This window comes from Aythya fuligula, chromosome 12 (genome assembly GCF_009819795.1).
Source record: "Aythya fuligula isolate bAytFul2 chromosome 12, bAytFul2.pri, whole genome shotgun sequence".
NCBI classification, from domain to species: domain Eukaryota; kingdom Metazoa; phylum Chordata; class Aves; order Anseriformes; family Anatidae; genus Aythya; species Aythya fuligula.
In genome coordinates this window covers 7,665,069-7,686,648 of record NC_045570.1, presented here as the reverse complement: position 1 = coordinate 7,686,648, position 21,580 = coordinate 7,665,069, and the positions used below count along the sequence as shown (strand labels likewise).

The 21,580-nt window shown below is 37.6% G+C and overlaps 1 protein-coding gene across 1 annotated transcript in view; it reads right to left on the bottom strand.

Moving 5' to 3' along the window:
- SMPD3 (sphingomyelin phosphodiesterase 3) overlaps nt 1–21,580 on the bottom strand; it is a 120,135-nt gene that overhangs the window by 35,285 nt on the left and 63,270 nt on the right. The window contains exon 2 of the mRNA XM_032195471.1: nt 420–2,043. Within this exon, the coding sequence (XP_032051362.1) occupies nt 420–1,757 (1,338 nt within the window). The 5' untranslated portion in view covers nt 1,758–2,043. The remainder of the gene's footprint in view (nt 1–419; nt 2,044–21,580) is intronic.

Sequence of the window (21,580 nt, the reverse complement as noted above, 5' to 3'; positions counted from 1 at the left end):
GTCTTTCGATTCCTTTATAAACATGTAGCCTGAATAAGCTGGTGTCCAACTGTAATGCCCATAGTACTGTACTTGTGTTAAGAAGTTTAGAATGTATGCCTTTTATTAATGAGATTTCTGTAAAAAGAAACTAAAATTCCATGTAAACAACTTCACATTTCAGCACTTAAAATTATACTTGTCTTACCTCCAAAAATTCCTTATTAATTCATGCACATCCAACACTTCAACACATTATCTAGGCCACAAAACCAATATATTTTTATATACACACACACACATATATATATATATAAAAGTTAGATCAGCTAATACAGACTCAAAAATTGCTTCTCTGAATTCTTAACAGAAATGACAGAGAGAATAGCTTAATTTTATAACTTGTCAATATTTACAGGTTCAAAAAGAAAGGCTCTTACCTTGAGAAACAAGGCTCCCTTGGAAGCCAAGGAGTCTGTTCCTTTTCCATTAGGGTAACAGTGATAGGCAGCATCCATAACAGGATAGCGGCTGGCAAAAAGGAGACCACTGTTCACAAACTTAAAGCTACAGCAGGCATGGCAACTGTAGACCCCAACATCATAGACAATGTATTCAAAATAGTGATGAAGCTGCTCTTTCAATTTCTCTGCAGCTCTTTTGTCAAACACTTCCTGCAAACACAGAAAGTCCAAGTTGGCAGGGAAGAAAGCAGAGATCTCGTGATCAAAGGTCTCATCCGTATGTTTCTTTTTCCGCACTGAAGTCTTCTTCATGACCGAAGCCTTGTAGAGGAGCTTGTTGTTAACAGTGCTTTGGTCCACTGTGCCATCTCCAACACGAACCTTAACTAATGACTCTCTTGAGGCTGAGTAGCTGTCTAAGCTCCCAGAATCTCCTTCCTTCTGTTTGTGGTTAGGTGTTTTTGAGATCTCTGCGTCACCTTCCAGCGAGTGCTCTGCGGGGCCACTAGCATTAGCCTGCCCATTGACGGTATCTGTTTCTATGTCTGACATGTGGCCATTATCCTCTCCATTTATGCGGACGATGCAGGTGTTTTCCTCTCCTTCATTTGGCTCTCCATTTCCACCCTTATCTTCTCTGCTGTCCTCACTGTTGTTTGAGCCAGAGTTGTCTCCTTTATACTCCATTGATGTTGTCCTTTTGATGCCAACATTAACAGTACGATTAGTGCTATCTCCACCCTGTGGGGAAACCAAGCTGCTAAAACTTGCTGCACTGATGGACGTGTTGGTAGGGGAATCTATATATATTTTGATCTGTGGTCTGCTTGCCCCATTTCGGATCCTCCGGCCAATCTCCTTAGCCCTAGCCTGTGTATTGAAAACATTATTAAATCTTGCCAGAGAATCTGGCAGCAGGCAAACATTGGCACTGCCAAAGCAGAAGCTTTTCCCATTCCCTGCAGCCTTCCATTCAGTGAGCAGTGTGGCTCCATTGGCATGGCTCTTGTCTTCTAGTCTGGAGTAGATGTATGGCCTCCTGGCTGACTGGAGCGGGGACCACAACAAGAAGCCTATCAGAGCAAAAGGAAGAGAGGCTACCAGCAGTGCCAAGTAGATGGGAGTGGTAATAATGATGCAAAGTGCATGAAAGTAGCACGGATCGTCTGCTCTTTGACGTTTTTCATAGGTGGTTGGAACAAAAGAGGCCACAAGCCTATCTGCAAACCAATAACATGGGAAAATTAGGCCCCAGGAAAAGGAATGCAGAACTGACAGAAAGCTGTTGGGAAATGGGGAAGTGTATAAAACCATTGCAACTTAATTATGACAACACTTCAGGGCCTACTACATGATGTCACTGTGTCAAGCATCCATAATAACACTGGCAGGGGGTTGGGGAAAAAAGGTCCAGTCAGGAGTTTGTTTCTTCCAGTAAGAGTCAATAAGAAAACTGTAAGAGCACCATTTCACTGTGTTGGAGTAAAAAGAAAAGAAGGCCACTGTTTTCATTTGGCTTTTTGGCATTTGTATTTGTCAAAGGATGTCATTGTTCACTGGAGGCTGCCATAACGAAACACTCCAGAGGCAAAGAGAAAATCTGTAAAAACAAAAGACACAAAACACATATAACAGTTACTAAAAGTTTAAAGCAGGTTTGCTCATGCTGATTTTGCCTTCATAATATTTCCCCATTCTGTTTAATTTAATATTTTTGACAGTCTTTTACAGATCATGCATCTAGATCAACTCCAACTACAAGAGACTGGTATTTTGGCAAATTAATTCAGGACATCAGCCACTTAATGCACATGATAAATGTTGTCATGGAAGACATTTCTACTACAAAGTTCAAGCCTTACATTCAGAAATATATGTTGGACACTTTAATATTCATTTATTTATATTAGCTGCTTTCAAATCTTCACAAACAGCGTGAAGCAGCTATCTCTAGGCATCTAATATTTTATCACTGAAGTTAAACTTGAATTGCCAAGGCCTTTAACAGAAGGAAAAAAAAAAGCAGTGCAATGAAAGTATAATGGCAAAGGCACCTTGTATTCAGAGCAAAACCCATGCTTACTAAAAAATGCTTTGCTTTGCTGCACTTCAAAACAAAATGGGTTGACTTACATTAATTACAACACCCTTCTTATGGTTAAAAATGGCTTCAAATTTTTAATTTTCACTTTATTAAAAACAGTAAATCAAACTGCTTTGCTTTAATATTTAGGTATTTAATACTCATAATTTAATTCAAGCTGTAGATCAATTTCATTGCAACAGCCCACAAAAAAATCTTAAGATTTTCTATAAAAGACTTCTTACATATTCTGTGATTCTATATGGTGCATGCTTAAGCAAAACATGAAGTCATCGTAATTAATATTATTATTTATACATTTCAATTTTCAGCTTTGAATAAAACAACACTAATTGAATATATAAAATAAGAAATTTCCTCTGAAGACAGAGTGTATCTTTGAAAGGTTGTCTTACCAGTTGTGAAATTCACATCTGAGGAATTTATCAAATGTCATCATTAAAAAAGACACAAATTGGTAGAGACATGGTATGTACAGTTTACATATCTTTTTAAAGTCATTTAATCTTAACAATTTATAGTAAATTCAGGTTTTATCACAAGTTTTGATAATAGGAAATGTAAATGATTTTTTAATAAACACTCCTGTAAATCAAACTTTATCAGCCTTGGCAATGGTATCACCAATGAATGTGATATCACTCTCTTCAAACTGAAATTTTGATCCTACCCAATAAGAAGAACAGGAAATGGAAAGAATGGAAAAAAGTGACATGATTGCTTTGCTTTACTTATCAAGCACTCTGAAGAAGTAATAAAAGAAAGTGAGAAGGTTAGAAAGGGAGTTTTACAATGAATTAATCTCTTCATCAGCAAAGCTATATAACTGATGAAGGCAGAATTCCCATTTATAATATTTCAAGTTTAAACCTAGAATGTAAATAATATTGAGCAGTACTGAATAAAAAACATTCAACACGTAAGAGAGAGGATGTATGTTGGACCATGCTTCAAAACTCTTCTTTAATTTTGACATCTTTGATAAAAATTACAGAAGAATATTTATTGGCATAAATTCAATTAAAATTTGTGACTCCTGGAAAGCCAAACTTAGGGAAATAGTACGTTGATGCATATTTTAAATATTCTGCAGGGCACACACAGACAGGTGGACATTTCTCTTTCTATTTAACAGCAAGTAAAACAATGATATGGAGCACAGAAGAGAGAGAGTTTTACAAAGCAACAGTGCCTCAGTAGCAAAATAAAAATGCAATTCTTCAATTTTCTATCACCATTTAGATTTTTGCTCCTACAAACCAAGCCCTTGCAACTGATTTACATTCCTCCTGGCAGCATGTTTTTAATTGTGGCACACATGCAATACCACACTGCCTACTCAGAGTATACTATAGAGGTCAGAAGTGATAAATCAGGCATTAAAATACATAGCTTAGCTAGCTCTCTTTTTACCATACACATTTTTGTTTATTAATGATAAGAAAATTCTTTCTTCAACCTAAATTCCTGATCAGCAGGACTGAGCGTAGTCATAGCACATCAGATCTGCAGACATACATTTTTAGTAGACACCTTGGGTAAAAAGAGAATTTTATTAAAGAAACAGATGAGATAGCTCATAACAAAAACTAATTGGAGACAGGAATCAATCTTAAAATATAATAAGAAAAATCAGGTTGGGTGGGAACACAATTATGAAAGACTTTGAAAGTAAAACCAAGTAAGTAACTGGTACCCAGATACTACAGAGAAGCAAAATAACAGCTCACAGGCAATTGCAACTGCTAGGAGTAGGGCAGTCAGCTATGTTTACTGCAATACATGGTCCTGTTCTTTTTTGTTTGTTTGTTTTTCCCCAGATGGTGCAATTTCCATGGAAATTTTTAATAGTTAGCTTAGCAAAACTTATACAATCTTATACATTATGTTTGAGTTTAAATAAATGAGTGACTAGTCAAGTGCCAAATAACAAACACTTGGCATTTACTACTTGCCAAAGGCATTTTGGGATGTTGATAATGGGGGGAAGCCTAGCAGATTCGTTTTCCTGAAGGATTTTTAGGACTCTTCAGTATGACTCTCTCGAAAGACACTCTGGCATCTACAAATCATAAGTTAAAAGATAACTTTAACCCTGTCCAATTACATTATTACTGTTAGACAAGAAAAACTGTGAAGAAGTTACTCTCTTTTTCTTGATGCTTAAAATGCTTTATAAAATCCACATTGATTTACATAATCACAGATAGAAAGATTCTTCTTTACAGCAGTCCCAAGGATAAAGAGAACACTGTGGTTTAGGGTATGTGAAGTAAGGATGGACTGCCAACCTGGTACACAACATTTCAACTTTCAGGCTAATGAACCATATTTATGGTAAAAAGTGACATTATACTCTGCAACCCCACTGCAATTTGACCTTTACTATTCTAAAATCACATGCCAGAAGGAAGTGCAGAAGTACAACAGATTCATAACAATTTGTCTAATTAGGTCTTCTACAGATAAATATTTTCTTAAGTGTATGATGACAGGGTGTTACAGCTCCTCGGGAGACATGATGCCAAGTGACAGTTTTGTAAATAGAGCAGTCAACACCTGCGCTGCAGTGTGGTGAAGTAGAGATCAAACCCAGATAACTCAGGCAGGTTCTATCACGGACTGCAGCATCAGTAAGTTACAAGATAAACAGCTGTCCAGCAACCCATAAAATGTTCAACTAAAATGGCTTCACAAAAGCAATTATCCACATTATGGGAACATAGTAGATCTAAGGGACTCACGTTTCCTGCAGATAACACATACTATCATACATATTAGTTAAAAAGGAAGAAAAATGAATGTAATCAGAAATCCTTTCACCGGCTGGAATCATGCAGCAAGTACCATAAAGAAAACTGGTTAAGACTGAAGTCTGTTTCAAAAACATTTAGCAAGAATGTAATTTCTTGTAAACAGTAAGGACTGAATGATGGCTTAAGACAGCGTGGTGACTCCTACACTTTCCGTGCCCTAAACAAGGATGGTACCTTTGAAAATCATGAAGATTGGCTGGATGTTTTTTTAACAGGTGCCAGCTACATTCACTGCTGGCCCAGTTGAAGTGGGGAGGCAACAGGGAGCTGAGTGCATGGATGCATTCCATCAATTTTCTTCTCTGAATTCTAGTAGTATTCTCACAACTAACGGTAAAGAACTATAAAAACTCTGGCACCACAGCAAATTTTAAAACACGATAGTTGGAGAAAAAGAAGGAGGGAATCGTGATCTGGGTGTCCTTTCATTTTTACATATTGCAGACAGACGACATCGGCACATCAGGGCCCTAATTAAAAAATACTCTGCTTGGAAGTAAAATAGTATTCTAATTTATTAATTTTATAGATGAAGGAAATAGCACAGTTTGTCAAAGCTCTGTTACAGACTTACTGGCACACACGAACAGGAACTTAGTTTCCTACTCGTCTCTTAGCTGCAAAACCATATGTGTGCTAGTGCCCCAAAGCAACCCAAAAAGAGAAAGGAAGAGGCATAAGAGACACATTTTTCATCTCTGCAAGATCTTAAAGGCTGGTGGGAAGGCACCACGCAAGTCAGCTGCAACTTGGAAAACATGACGTCAGTAACATCTCTCCTAATGCAATGGTTTAGATGGAGCCCAGAGCTAAAGTGCCTAATTCCTTGTGATGATGGGTATTACTTGGTAATCCAATGCTTTATTCATAGGGGCTTGAGAGATTAAGGGAGAATTTAAGATACTGCAATGAAACAGATATTTTTATATCCTACAAAGAGGTAAACAGCAGTCTTGCTTCATTGTTTTTATTATTTTCTAAGTGTTTGAAGGCTAAAAAAAGACTTTATTTAATTTTTTTTTTATGATGCCAATATAGAACATTTCAACTTTAGTGATAAAGACAACAGGTGGACAGGTTTCGAAGATTTTTACGATTATAATTATGCCCAGAAGTGCACTAGAGACATCATAGATCAAAAGATGTTCCTAGCTCCAATGTAGCTTACAGAGTAGATAAAGGACAATACAAGTCATCAAATGATAGAGAATGAGAAGAAAAACAAAGGCTGCAATAATGAGGTTATGCGGACAGTCTAGAAATGGGCAGAAAGTTTTTAACTTTTTTTTTTTTTTTTTTTTTTTTTAGAAAATTAACGCTTTCAAATTCAGATAATTCAAATTTCTTCAAATTTGCTATTAATATCTCAACTAGTTTTAAAATACACTCGAATCACTGCAAGAACATAGGTTTAAAAAAAATAAATGGCTGAACTGTGTAACTGATTTGGAAAGTTGCTCTGTGGGTGCTGTTTCTATTCATGAAATGTTTACATAAATTCATTTAAACTTGTTTTTCTGGAATCATGACAATTGCTTGATCTTCAGTGAAAGCTGTACAAATACATTTCTAAAATTGGATTATAGAAAAACAGATTGTTTAGAATGTGTTAACTTTTTTTTTTTTTTTAGTTTTACTTCATTATTGTCAATTGGTTGTTATTTGAAGTAGAGAAATATAGCTTACAACAATGCTACTGCTACACCACACAAAATTGCAAAATTCAGTGTTTGACAGTCAGAACAGGCAAGATAAGACCTGTGCCTGTTTGCTTTTCCACGTCTCTTCAGCATCACAGCAAACACAGGTAATAGGGAAGTCAAAATCAGAACTCCCACACAGCTTGGAGGGAACAGACCAAAACAGAGAACTGAGTGATCCCCACTCAGGCTCTTGTTGTTCCTTATTAGACCCACCACAGCTTCATCTCTACTTTCCTCCATGGTCTTGTCTGCTTTTGCTCTCCCCAGACTTCATAAATACTCTCTCTTCATTTACATTCTCTTTCTAATTATTATGCATGCTTTTACGTGGGGTCTAGTTTAACGACTAACTTCCTTTCTGGAAAAAAAAAGCAAAATACACCTGAATTGTCCATGCTTGATTGCATAACTGTAATTAGAGATGCAGCTATCTCAAGGTGCTAATGGCTCTAATGGAGATGCTTTCTTTTTCCCTTGTGGTCACTTCACAGCCTGATGTTTTAACTAAAATCCTGTTGATTTAACAGGATTTTAACAGAAGTCCTCACTCTGATGCAGTTCAAGATGTACATTAAAGGGAATTTTAGCAGCACTTACTGGCTCACCTTAACTTCCACTTAAATCAATATAATGTTACAGCTTATGAAACTCTTAGTAAAAACTTAGTGAAAATGTGGATTTGCTTTGACATGAGAATCCGAACTCAGTCCATTGCTGATGCAGTATCCACTCAACCCAAGGATTTGTCAGGAGAAGGAGAAGGGAAGAAGGTATTTTAGCAGGCTTGCCATTGCAACGTTGATATACTAGTTTTTGCCTAAACTTTCTTCCTTCTTTCTAAAGAAGGTAATCAAACATTTCCTGGCTACTCTGCACCTTGTCTCTTTTGTATCTAAAAGCTGCCATCAGGCAAAAAGCCACTACAAACAAGGCGTCTAGCTTAATTGAAATAACCTGTAAAAAATAAAGTATTAAGAAGTGTGAATTTACATGTCTCATCGAATGCCAGCAGTGTCAGCAGTTAAGTATGTGTTTGCAAGAAAAAGAAATCAACAATCCCCAACAGTTCACAGAACCTGCTACAGCCTCTGGCATACTTAGTAAGGAGTAGGGTACGATGCAAGATCTATTCCCAAAAAGACCAAATACTGGGGCTGAGTTTTCAAATGGAGCTTTTGGAACATTTACTGAAATTCAGTGAAAGACATAGGAGCCGTATATTTAAGCATCTAAGGAGCTGTTAATCACAGCCTTAGTGGTTTATGGGACCTGAAAAAGGTTTGGGAAGCCAATGGCCTTCTCAGAGCAAATCAGCTCTTGTGTAGCAGCCAACCTGATGGGCTGAACCGGCAGCAACAGAAGTAGCTCTTGTCAACAGTTACCTGCATACAACCAGTGGGAGGAAATAATCCTGCTCACTTGACAGAAGATTGACTGTGGCTGGCCTCCTGCTTAGAGACCTCAGCAGAGAAACCAAGCTTCCTACTGGCATGGTATCCTGTGTACCTCCTCAGCCCAAACGGGAGTTTCTCTACTGCTGAGCTGAAGACCTGCTTGTGATCAGACTGCAAAACTTGCTCTGTAGTGCGGCATGGAAATACATTCCCTCTCCAAAAGCAAATCATCTCAGTGTGGTAGTCCCAGATCACATTACCAGGCCAAAAAGCATACCCACACACCTTCTGCTACCTAAATTAAACGGGATTAGGCTTTATACTTAAAATAGAAAATCAACTACATCAGTGTATGGGAACAGATTACATATCTAAATAAATATAGCTGATTGAGAAACATTACATTTTTGTCCTTTTTTTTTTTTTTTTTTTTTTTTTTAACTCAAAATAGGTAGAAAATTGGAGCTGAACTGGATATTGTAGAAGACAACACCAGCATTTATATTCCTGAGAGCAACCTGGATTCCCACCTACCCCAACAGATGTTACTTGCTTAAAACTTACTTTTGGAGTCATAAATGCAGATAGGATGCATCGTATCTTATAAACATATAAGAAATGTTTGTGGTTTTTTTTGTTTGTTTTTTTTTTTTTTTCTTTATGTGGATAAACTGCAATCCCACCAATGAACAGACAATCAGGGTGTCTACACAAAGCTATACACCGACTTCACTAATGAATCCCAGCAGGCCTGATTCAAAGCCAGAAAACCTCAGCAATCCAATTCCAAATTCTAAGTTACACCTCCAGACCTTCGTGCATTCTGCTACTTGAAGGTGAGTGCACCAATACCAGACTGAGCACAGGCTGACTTGTGAGGTGCTATGTGGGAACTTTGTCGTAGGGCACTCAGTTCTGCTTCTCTGCAAGTAGAAAGGTTCTTCTTAAAAGCTGGACTGCAGAAACTTTTGACAGTTATTTTGGTTTCAGCAAACACACCTTTTATGCAGCATTTTGAAAGGGCCAATGCCACCAATGGACCCAGTTGCCTAAGGCAGTAACTAGTGCCAGCTGCAACCAGCAAGCACATTATTTTGAAATGCAAATTTAAGTCATTCAAGTAACTCAGGACTTCACGCACACACAAAATCATAACCAGCAAAACCGCCTCTTTTCATATAGGAGACAATCACCTGTTTCCAAATTACAGATTTGTATTTATGGCCTTAGGAGCCAGTAAGAAGTAGAATCAACAGCATATCCACTAACGGTTGAAAAATAACAGCGAACACTTCCTATGGCTTGAAGTTTTACGGAAAGCCTTGTTATCAGGCAAGAATTAGACAAATAAATTCATCTGACCACTTGGTGATCTCACTCAGTACCTGGAAAGCTAAACACTCTCTATTTTGAGCCCTTATTTGGTGTACTTTGGTAGTGAGACAACTGCAGCATACAAATGCATGAATCTGTGACACTAAGCTCTGTTTATACAATAGAAATGGAATGGGCTCTATTTACAAAATCACCTTTTGGTGTGCTTTAGCCTTGTATTTTATAGGAGTTGGCATAATTCAATAATGGCTAAATAAATCTGATCTTTGTAGATGGTTTGTTTAACAGTTCTTAGTGAGATGAAACAATATTAGCTTTGGCTGCCCAAGAAAAAATTGGAGATAAAATTTTTCCTACTCATCTTTCACCATCTAAAACCCACAGAGGCCTAACTACAGCAGTGTCTAGTGTGCATAAATTGTCAGGGGGTATGTGCTGCCTCGAAAACGAAAAGCTGTTCTTTCTCAAGCAGCACTTTAAGCCTTCAGGCTTCTGGTTAGTCAAATATGGCTCATCAGATAGAATTATAAAGCAATCAATTTTCCCCCGAGTGGATATTTTTATACTAAGTTGTTCTTACCAGCTGGCAAAGAAAAGTTACTTTAGCCTACAGTAAGTCCCAACACAAACCCATGCTAATAAATATCTGTTCTAAAAAAAGCTCACCTAGAATTGTCAGAATAGTTTATAAAGAAAATTAAAATACAATACAACTAAATTAAAACACAGACATCCCTATGAAGAATAATTTAAGTCTATATGTTCATGTTCTACATAATGGAAAATTGAAAAAACAGTATTTCTATGGTAAGCAAATTTTCACAGAAAGCCTGAGATTAGACTCCTTAACTAATGCTTGCTTTCCTGCTCTATTGACAAAATTGTATTTCCTCAGGATTCACAGAGATCTAATTGTATGGTGGATGGTCATAAAAAGAATCAGCATTGGTCAAAACTCAACAAATACTGAATTGTCCTCCGAAAACCTGTTACTGTATCAGCCTTTCTGACAAAATGCAAGAATACTGCACAAGAATTCCAACACAAGGGGTTTTGTAAGCTTAAATAGTTTTGAGATACATAACAAAAATCACCAACCTTTCTCAAGCAATTGAATATAAATGTTAAATACAAATCTATTACAATTCTGCTTCCAAACAAAATTAATAAAAAAATAAAAAATAAATAAAAACAGGACTCTACACCTGACTTTCTGAATATGGTCCAAAATGAAGCAAAAAATATTTTTACTTCTCTGTAAATCTACTTCTCTGTAATATAATGTTAGACTGAGGTGCGCCAATCCTCTCATACTTTTCATTTCATGTTACAGAGTAAGAAGTAAAGACTGTTAGCAATTCATGATTGTTTTTAAATATCCCATCCAATAAGTTTGTACTTTGTCTAAGAGAACACGTTCATTTCTTGTTGCCTTTACGTAAAGCATGAATAAATTTTGTTCAGATATTCCAAAGCTATTCATCTCTCAAGCACTTATGAATAAAATATTTAAATCCACAAGATCTATTTGGTGATTTGCGTTAAAGTCATTCCTAAGCAGTGAGAGGATTTTTCACAAGTTTATTAGAGGAAGCTTCACTCCCTGTTATAGCTACAAAACTCATCACAGAATAGTAGCACAGAGCTGGTTCAACTGTTCCCTGCCTACAGCAGAGTAATACGCCACTGTACGTCACACTGGTTACACCTGGGGAAAGAGCAGAAAGTTGTACCTAGGTAGGACACATGCCAAGAATCCACTTAGTGTCCACCTAGATAACTCTGCTTCTACACAATTGTAGAGACACTCCACAGCAATTTTTAAATGTTGTCACCACAATGGTATTTTTTGAAAATAAAAAATAAAATATTCTAGGCTCACAGGAAGGCAAAACAGAAGAATTCCAGTATGTTTCCCACTCATCCTAAAACTTACTTTTTATTAATCATTGGGTTATACAGAAGATGCTTATGCCTCCTCTTTGCCTTCTGAGACATCCTAACAAACTGGGAAACACGCTCAGCACGTCCTGGACACCCTACTGGTACAGCACAGGAAGCCGTGTTCAGTCATGCAGCCTTTAAAGTCTCCTAATGCTGACTGACAAGAAGTGGGCTCCTGGCACTCTCCACTGAATTGTCTAAAACTCTCCCATGTTTTCTGCTGGTAGAACACATCCCAGCTCATGCCAGGATACTTCCAACCTTGCAGGATCCACGTTTCTGAGATTCCTACTCACATGCTTGAGCGTGCTTGTGTGCACTGGTTGGTGAGGATCTGGTAGAAGAAATTGGAAGTAACATTTAAGGGGGTGTGGATCTTATTTTGGAGCAAAAATATTTTAAGAATTAAGGGAAATCTAATTTTTGGAGCATAGGCAAAATGATGCTTAATCCATACCACACCCTAAAACATCAAAACTGTGCTGTTGTTACTCTAATGGGTCTGTGTTTATACATTTAGAATAGAAATGAGAATCTATACTACATATGAAATGTCCTATCACTTCTACCTCTAACTGGAGATTAGCATGAAAGAGTTCAAAACACAAACAAAACAAAACAAAACAAAAAAACACAAGATTTTAAAAGCAAAGGGTAATGAACTAGTGAGACTGAATAGGTACTCTATTTGTTTATACGTGTCTGCATACAATGCTCACCTTACTTTCTATGGACTTTTACATTTTCCTGAAAAACACGGTAACTGTTCATGTTTTTTCTATTATTAAATGCAGTTGTAAAGACCAAGACAACCTACAGATATTTCATTTTACACTTCCCACTGCCATTTTTTTTTTTAAATTACTCTTGCAACGATGAAATCAACATTTTTTCTCCACCCAGAATGAGCAGGAGGGACAGGGTGCTTTATTTACATATTTAAGAGGAATCCCTGCAGTGTTCTTGTATGAACACCAGCAGACGATGCGCACTAGATGCCTCTCTCAGCCATCAGTAAAAGGAAAAAAAAGTTTAAATATTTAATAGGCTTTCTAAAAATGTCTGCTGAGGCGAACTATCACAAGGACTTTCATTGTTCCTGAAAGTAAAATGTTTAAGTGCCTAATTGAAATAGCTGTTACTTAATAAATCACCAGAGGCTGTGTGCACAAATGCAGAATATTTCCAGTTTGTACATGTAATAAAACTTTTGAGAATTAGAAGTCTTGACTGCTAAGTAGGCCTGGGCCTATCGTCCTACAAACAACTTGAGCTCAGTAGCCCATTTCAGATGCAAAGCAAGCATCCCAGATCCTCCCTCCTGCCTTCACTCAGGCAGATGGGCGTTACTGTCCTCACTGCTGAGCAAGAGGGAAGAGGGGAGTGTAACAAACAAACAACCTGAGTGCATTAAAATTTGGTCAAAATATTTTTGTCCTCACCAGGTCTCTGAGGCATGATCAGAATGCAAGCAACTCATTTTAACTTCCAAAAATTTGCTTTTAGCAGCCTCTATACAGCCAGTTCTACCACTGCAAGTTACATGTAAATGGAGTTCTGGTTTTATAAGATCTGCATCAATGTATTTGTCAAGTTTGTTCCACTTCCTGGACCAACTGTGCAGTGTGTTATTTTTGAAGAGCATCCTCAGCCATGTGCAATTCCTATTTAAATTATTAGGGTTATAATAGTGCAAAGTACATCATTTGGGGTCCTGCACCTGAGGAGGAATAACCCCAAGCACCCGTACAGGCAGGGGGCTGGAAAGCAGCTGTGTGGGGAAGGACCTGGGGGTCCCGATGCACAAGTTGACCGTGAGGCAGCACTGTGCCCTTGTGGCTGAGAAGGCCAATGGGATCCTGGGGTACATCATTAAGAGCACTGCCAGCAGGCTGAGGGAGGAGTCTGAACATGAGGAAAAACTTCTCTACCATGAGGGTGACAAAGCACTGGAACAGGTTGCCCAGAGAGGTTGTGGAGTTTCCTTCCCTAGAGGCACTCAAAATCTGACTGGACACAATGCTGGGTAATGTGCTTTAAGGGATCCTGCTTGAGCAGGGACACTGGACTAGATGATCTCCAGAGGTCCCTTACAACCTCAACCATTCTGTGATTTTCACAGCACAATTTCTGTAAAAATGGATGCCTACAGCTGAAAAGAATCTTGTCCTGCCATTAAATAAACTCAATTTTGAGCTGTGATTCACATCAGGATCCAGTATTTTAAGATTGCATTTTGTAGAAATACATTCCTATGGCCAGAAATACATTCCTAAAAATTTCAGTTGTCTTCCCTAGAAAAGCAGGCTTTTGTATGTTGAATGTTGTTATCTTAGAAGTGAAGCTCTTCAGCACTAAAATGAGATTCATAATCTAGCCTTAGTTTATATTATCTCCTGCATGCAACAGGATGGTGCCAAAGAAAAAGGTGGAAGTCCCAGGGTGCTACATTTATGATACATTGCACCTCCTTGGCTCTGAGCTACCTCATCACCACTACAGACCTGAATTGTCCCATACTGATTGATATCTGACTGTTAGGAATGGCACACCTTCAGTGACCAAACAGCAACTGTCATAACTTGAAAGACAAAGAGATCTTTATTAGCTATGAGTTGCATTTCCATCTCTGCAAACTGCCCCTTGCCTATGCTACCTTCTGCAGGACATGCACTTACTTGAGTACGACTGGTAGAGATGCCATGAGTTTGTTGGCCATGCATTGTAAGCCTATGTTGCCTTTAATATGTCTAACCCCTGAGATAAATTTGCATTAGTGGAGGGAAGAAAAAAAAAAAAAAAAAGCATCCTGGGGAAGTATCAGAACCCTGTTAGACAGAATAATATTATTTATAAAATTCTGATCATTATGCATCCTGAATTTTATAAGATTTGAAGTGATGTAGCGGGAACATACTGTTAGTTTCTTACATAATTCATCCTGATAACTTAAATAGTTTCTTTAAACATCATCCCCTGGATACCAGCTTTTGAAATTTCATGAGGTATACATAAAGAGGGTAATAATTATAATGGGGGTGTAATGAGCTTCACTATCAACAGGAGTCAAAGTACAGTAGATTTTTATCTCAGGTAATTATTGCTATGTGCAGTAAATGCACCAGTAAAACCGGTGAAATTCAGGATTACCTCTAGAGAAGGAAATTCACAAAAGAACTTTCATTTTTATTCTCAATTTATTATATGAATCAGACAGGTGTTAGACTGATAAATCAGGAGATGAGAGACTAAAGCCTCATGTATTGACACAGAGCTATACAGCAGAGCACAGGAAGCAGAACTTCAAATTCCAGTGTGCCTTGGTTACAGATAACAAGGAACCACTTGTGTCTATGGAATTATGTGTCAAACTTTCCGAACTAAAAGGAGAACTTATTGTAATATGATTAGAGAAATAACTACCTTAGCTATGAATAGCAGACTATCACAGAGATACCAATGGACCAGCAAAATCGACAAGCTGCACAGTTACCCTGATGTGGATGACCTTTCCCTAGGGAAGAGAAGGCATTTACCTACAAGCCACATTCATTCACTTTTGAGCCCTATGGCCAAAACCACCAGGAAATTCCTGATGCCTTATGGCCAAATCAACCAGGAAGTATGCTGATGAGTTCTGTACTACGTGTTGTCAGATGGGTCAGTGTCAGGGCTGAGACCACTGAACTCACACACGATACCTGGTGAAAGCAGGTACCAGCTGCTTACACACTTTATCCTCATTAAAAGGATTATTAATGTGCTTCGATAGGAATAATTACAGGTGGAAAGCCATATGGCTGATATATGGAAGATGAACACATTGCATCCTCCCAAAGACAAGAAACACTTCTACTAAAAAAAAAAAAAAAAGTCTTTGTGCTGTTTTTGTTGTTGTTTTATGTTCTGTTTTTCTTAATGACAATGTTTTTCTTTGTATCTTAGACTGTCTTATGCATTCAAACAAGTCATTCTGTGGCTGAGATAATACCAAAATTGCTAAGTTGTTATCCTGAATTAACTGACAATTGTGACTGATTCCTGCAAGACAGAGAGGCCCAAGCAGCAAGCAGCGAAGCAGCTCCACCCTTCTGGAATTAAAACCCAACTTCCAGCATTAAAAGAAATGTGTTCATTCACATTCCTATGGACCTCAGCATTACGACCTATGTGAACAACTCACACAGGTCAGTTTTGACCTCCTGCCAAACCTAGTAAAGCTGTCGTTAGTAAACCACAAACTTGTCAAGGTTCTTCAACAGACTTATTGGCATATTAATTATGCCATAATTATACCACATTTTTAAATGTATAATTGATGCATATATCAATGAAATTACAAATAATTGTTAGAAGGAAGGTATGAATACAAGCTAGGTTAATTCAAAGCAAATTTGTCTAAGTTCCAAAGCCACCTCTCCAGTACAAAAGATCATCTCTGAAGTCAAGTTAGATATTTAAATGCAGGTCTACTGATTTTGTTGTTGTTGTTGTCCTATAACACAGGATTTTCTGTGCTGCAGCATTATCTAAAAATGAACAGAACAACAACAAACAAAAGCACTATTCCTATGTTTGTGAGTATTTCTCAGACGCCAAACAGGTAAATTTCTTTATCACATTCTTCCCTCTTCAATTGCAAGCACTCTGACAAACAAGTTTTGGGGAAATAACTGCTTTTATTATCAACATTCATTTCTAAAGGCAATGTGTATGTCTGTTCACTACATCTTAAGCCTCTGGTAAGCTATTTACATTCACCAGCTACATTTAGGCTACCTGTTGTAGATTTGTTAACACACACATTTATAATGTTACACTTATACAACAACTACACACTGGAAACCATTAAATATTTGTTTTAAAGTCCATTTTTTAAAGTCCTTCAGTCAGCCCACCTACACTGGCTCACAGTTATAAATGCACACAATGAAGCAAATAATTCAGTCAGGTCTAAACCTTCTTCAAACTGTAGCTGTGTCTTTTTAAGCATGCCATTCCAAGCACTTACTTTCCAGTCAGCGTCTTGGAAGAAATTCACACACTTGTAGCAGGAGCCATGTGACAAAGGAGTCTGATGTAAAACTTGGTAGAGGAAAAAAGATGAGGAACCTCAAACAGCACAGCCTCTGATTATCTTATAGGACAGAGTTCAGTCCAAAACGTTTCTCTAATGTGTTGCTGCCAGTGGAATATTTGGAAAGCTGAAATATAACAGGTGGCTTGCTGGGCTTTCTAGGGGACTAAACAAAACAAAAACAAATTTCTGACTGTCTACCCACATGAGAATCTAAACAACTCCCCACTAGGGCTCAGAATGATACCTTCTTTTGTAATCTAGGGATAGATTATCTTCTAGAAACATACTTCATCAGTACCCGTGCTATATTTGAAAATACATGTCAGAGTCAAGGACTTGAATAATGCTGAAAGCACAATGCTCACTTTCCCTTTTATTACCAAACAGAAAAGGTGTCACTACCTGCACACTATACTAGTGCCACAGCAGCTGAATGCCAGCTTCTGTCACCGGGACACAAAGGACCTGGACACGGGTGTCAGATGCCACGAACTCCTCCAAGGGAGATCTTCTATTACTGACCTTTTTTTTTTTTTCCTTAATTTCATCACTTTTCAAAACAAAGAAAAACAAACAACAACAACCACCACCACCGTAAAAAGCAATATTTAAAAGGTTAACAGAGTAGCATGCAGAGAACTTAAAAAAAAGACTCAGTTATGACAGCCTGCACATAGCACCTGCAGGCCCAAACACAAGGAAGCATTGAGGTGAATGATTCAATCCTTACTTCACTGGAGTTTTGAAGTATAGGGACAACTGAGATGAATCTGAAGTATACTCCTATAAAAACATAGGTTTTAACGTGAAGTACTGCAAACAGAAAGAAATAAAGGTTGTCCTCAGCAAGGCACTTGAAAGGCATTAGAGATAACTTTAGTGACTGTATTCCATTGCATTGAATGACCCTTTCTTAGATCCCGTCGCTGTGGCAATCATCTACACGGACATCCGCTTGCTGACACTAACAGATCTCAGTGTTAGATTTCAAAAGAGACCAATCCAAAGACTGGTCATCTATTTTATACACTGTGTTTATCATTCTGGGCATACTCCTCAATGGAAACAGGACATCTGAAAACAAATGACATCTGTATGCATACATTTGGCTCAAAGAACCACTTGTTACTACAAACATACAAAACCTCCGGCGTTATTTGGAGCGCTGAGTGATTGCACAGTTAAAAGAAAGCTTAGAATGCTTTTTAGAATTGCAAGCTTAGAATGCCACTGACCATGCTCTGTGAGCTTGCTGTGTAAGTGACCAGTGACCAAAATTCTTTAAATAGTTACCAGAAAAAAATACATTTTTTTCAAAAGAGAATAATCTCTAGACCAAACAGAATAATCAATAAACCACGCATACTTTGGATACCAACTGTACTGATAGCTTGGTTGTTTGGCACTTTACTGGACTTTTTTCTTCTTTTTTTTTTTTTTTTTTTTTAATTCAGTCATCCGTTCACACTACAATGTAAAGAGAAGGGAGCTTAAGTGAGTTCTCTAACTACATATTTGCTTTCTTTTACAAAACACACAACACCTCATGTTAAAATGCCATCACAACAGGAGGATCAAAAAGAAATCTATGACCGTTAAATAATTTTTACAATAAAGAAAAATCGTATTACTCTACAAGCTGATACAGATTACAGTCTATAGCAAATTTCCCAGACAGGCACTCAGCAGTCAAGCCTTCCCACATCAAAATACCACTGCCATCAGCATACACGCTCATTTTCGAAAACAAAACATTTATTAACATTTATTTGTATTCTGAATACCCTTGGTCTGAACTCTCCAGTTACCTATAAAAGAGCTGGTCTCTGTCTGAAGCAACACACTTGAGACTTCGCAGGAAGCACAACATACAAGAACAATCATCAGCCGTAACTCTAGCAACCACGGGGAAAACAGCTGAGGATTATTTGATATTGTGCCTCATATAAGGAGGCTTGCAAGCTGATGAGGTTTAACTATTGTAATTTCAGTTGCACATGGTGAGGCTAGGACAGACTTAATTCAATAAAAAAAAAGTTATTTATGAACGGATAATCCAGGCAAAGTTCCTATTGAATATTCAAAATAAATATAATAGAAGACGTGTGACTTAACTTTCTGTTTTGCTTTCCAATAAGAACCCGTTAGCCCTCGTTTACTGATTTACTAGCTGCTATTGGACATATTTGTTCCCCTATTTTTTTTCCCTGGGGTCTCTAACCGTATCTTTCTTCCCTTCAGAAAAATTAATAATCACTTCTATTTCTTCTTATCTTGGGAGTGTAACTGGTACAATTATTACATCAAGGAAATTCCCAAAATAGATTAGGTGCACCTACTATCCAGGAAGATCATCATCAACAAAAGACTTTGCCATTTACACAGTAGGAAACATGAATTTTACAGTGTGCCTTGTTTTTTATTCCTTTTTTTTTTTTTTTTTTAGTTTTCCTTTAATGCAGACAGACATGTAAGTACTGCTAATCCATCTTTTTGCCATCCATTTGTAGTTATACAGCATACTAGAGCTTTCAAGGTAGTACTTTACCTACTTCTAGATTTTAAGCCCTACCTTCAAGACTTGCTAAAATAAAGAGAACTATCACAGCAGTGAACCAGAGGGGTGTCTTGTCACCAGCTTTCATCTCAAAGAGATAGTGATAATGGCAGAATTAAAAATTAACTGAACTGTCAGGCCAGGACTGAAGGATGACCTCTGCAATATCCTAATATTGAAACTCAAAATAACTTTCATTATATTTCTTTAGTGCATCAGTAGGAAAAAAGTTGATGACCAGGACAAGGACCGGGTTATGACCGATACAGGACAAAGCACTGACTCACAAACCCCTAGACATGCTTCACTGTTTCTGACTTCTCTGCAACATCCATGATCCCAACACGAACGCAGCCCTGCCTCTGCCTCCTTCCCAGTGCACAACGTAAGCAGCTGAGCCAGGATGATCCAGAAACTGCTGAGCTGGGGCAGAAACACAAAACAAAGAGCACTCCTGCTTGTATATGTCACCTGTCCTTAAGTGAGCTTTTGAACCTCTGTGTGAACCACCTCATCTGCTGCCCAGTTTCCCAGTCCAAGCTGATTTACTTGCTTGAGTTCTGTGCTGTATTAATCCTTGAATTTAGGCTTGTTAGAGAGGCACCTCACTGATCAGAAGCTCCATTAGCTAGTAAACCCACAGCATATCAGAAGACAAGTTGCCCTCTGAAAACAGCCAAGAATGTTATTCTTTAAGATAATAATCAAATGTGAAATGCTATTCAGCAACTTTCTCCACTGAGATCACTTAATCTCTTGCCCTCTGTCTCACCCACTAGCACTATAAGCTTTTAGGAGGGCAGTAACCATCTATCTTGGTGTCTTTGATGAACAAACTATTACTCCTTATATAAGATTTGCCATCATATACATACAAAGTTATATTTCATACTGATCACATTAAAAACTGACACATTTTCATCAACATAATTAATGTTTGTTGTATTATCACTCAAATAAGTACATACAGTTGTGATTTGAGAACAACACTCAGCTCTAAAATAGCCCTCTTCATCTGCAGATCAATGCAAATGCAGCTGGTAATTCAGCTTTTGTGAACAGGTCATCAGCCTGACTAGCATATTAACATCTCAGCCAAGGAGCAACACTTAAAGGCATTCTTTTAAAGGTTAATGAAATGGCTCAATATGTACTTCAGCAGTGATTATTTCCAAGAAACTGGTTAAAGGCAAATGGGCCTCACTTGAATTTTAATTCAAGTTACAATTTTAATCTGAACAGTTAATATAGGTGTTGCCTGATTGTTATGAATATATGCTTGCTCCTGGTCCTGTTGTATCCTGTTTAGATTTGCTCAAATTAATTGCATACGGTGTTACTGATTAAATTCACTGGGAAAGGACACGATACTCATACATAATGACTAATACACTCTCAGCTTATTGATTCCACGTTCAGAATCACGATGTCAGTACAAATGCAGAGTACATGAAATATATATGTGCTATACTTGGCTCACGGAGAAAGCTCATACCAAAGGTAGACACAACTATTTAGCATTCAAGTCGTATGCTGGTATCTACTTAATTTTACATTAAATTTTGCCACCCACCAAAACATTTTTCTGACAATACACACACACACAGAGCCTCTACAAATTAACTCTGTCCCAGCCAAAACTATGACATTCCCCAAATTCCCAAACAAATTAATAAAGCTTTACCCAAGCTATATCTAAATAAGAGCTAGAGAAAACAGTAAGTTACCAGCCAGAGATCCTTAACAATAAGTAATAACTAAAAATAAATGAATACCATGTTCTTCTAATGCATATACCCTTTTTTACTGCCAGGATCAACTAACTTCTCTAGGCATCACTGAAAACCATTTGAAGGTAACACTTAGAATCATTTGAAGATGTACCAGTACTAGCTGAATAATCTATAGAGCAAGCAAGAACACAGCAAGAAATTTAAGTACTTAAAATGAATATGCTTAAGAGTGTTAAGATTATATTTATGATAAACAACCTAAATTGACTTATAAATTTTCCATTACTTGAGCACAATCTGCTCACACCTCAGTAGATCTGGCATCCTCACTGGCAAGTACACAGTTCTAGCCAACAGCAGACCAACAGCCACAGTTTGAGTCTTTCCTTGTGCTGTTTAACTCTTGTAGACCAGCTTTTATCCATCCATTTCCGTGAGCAGCTCACATTTGAGCAAGCAGCAGCTGTATAA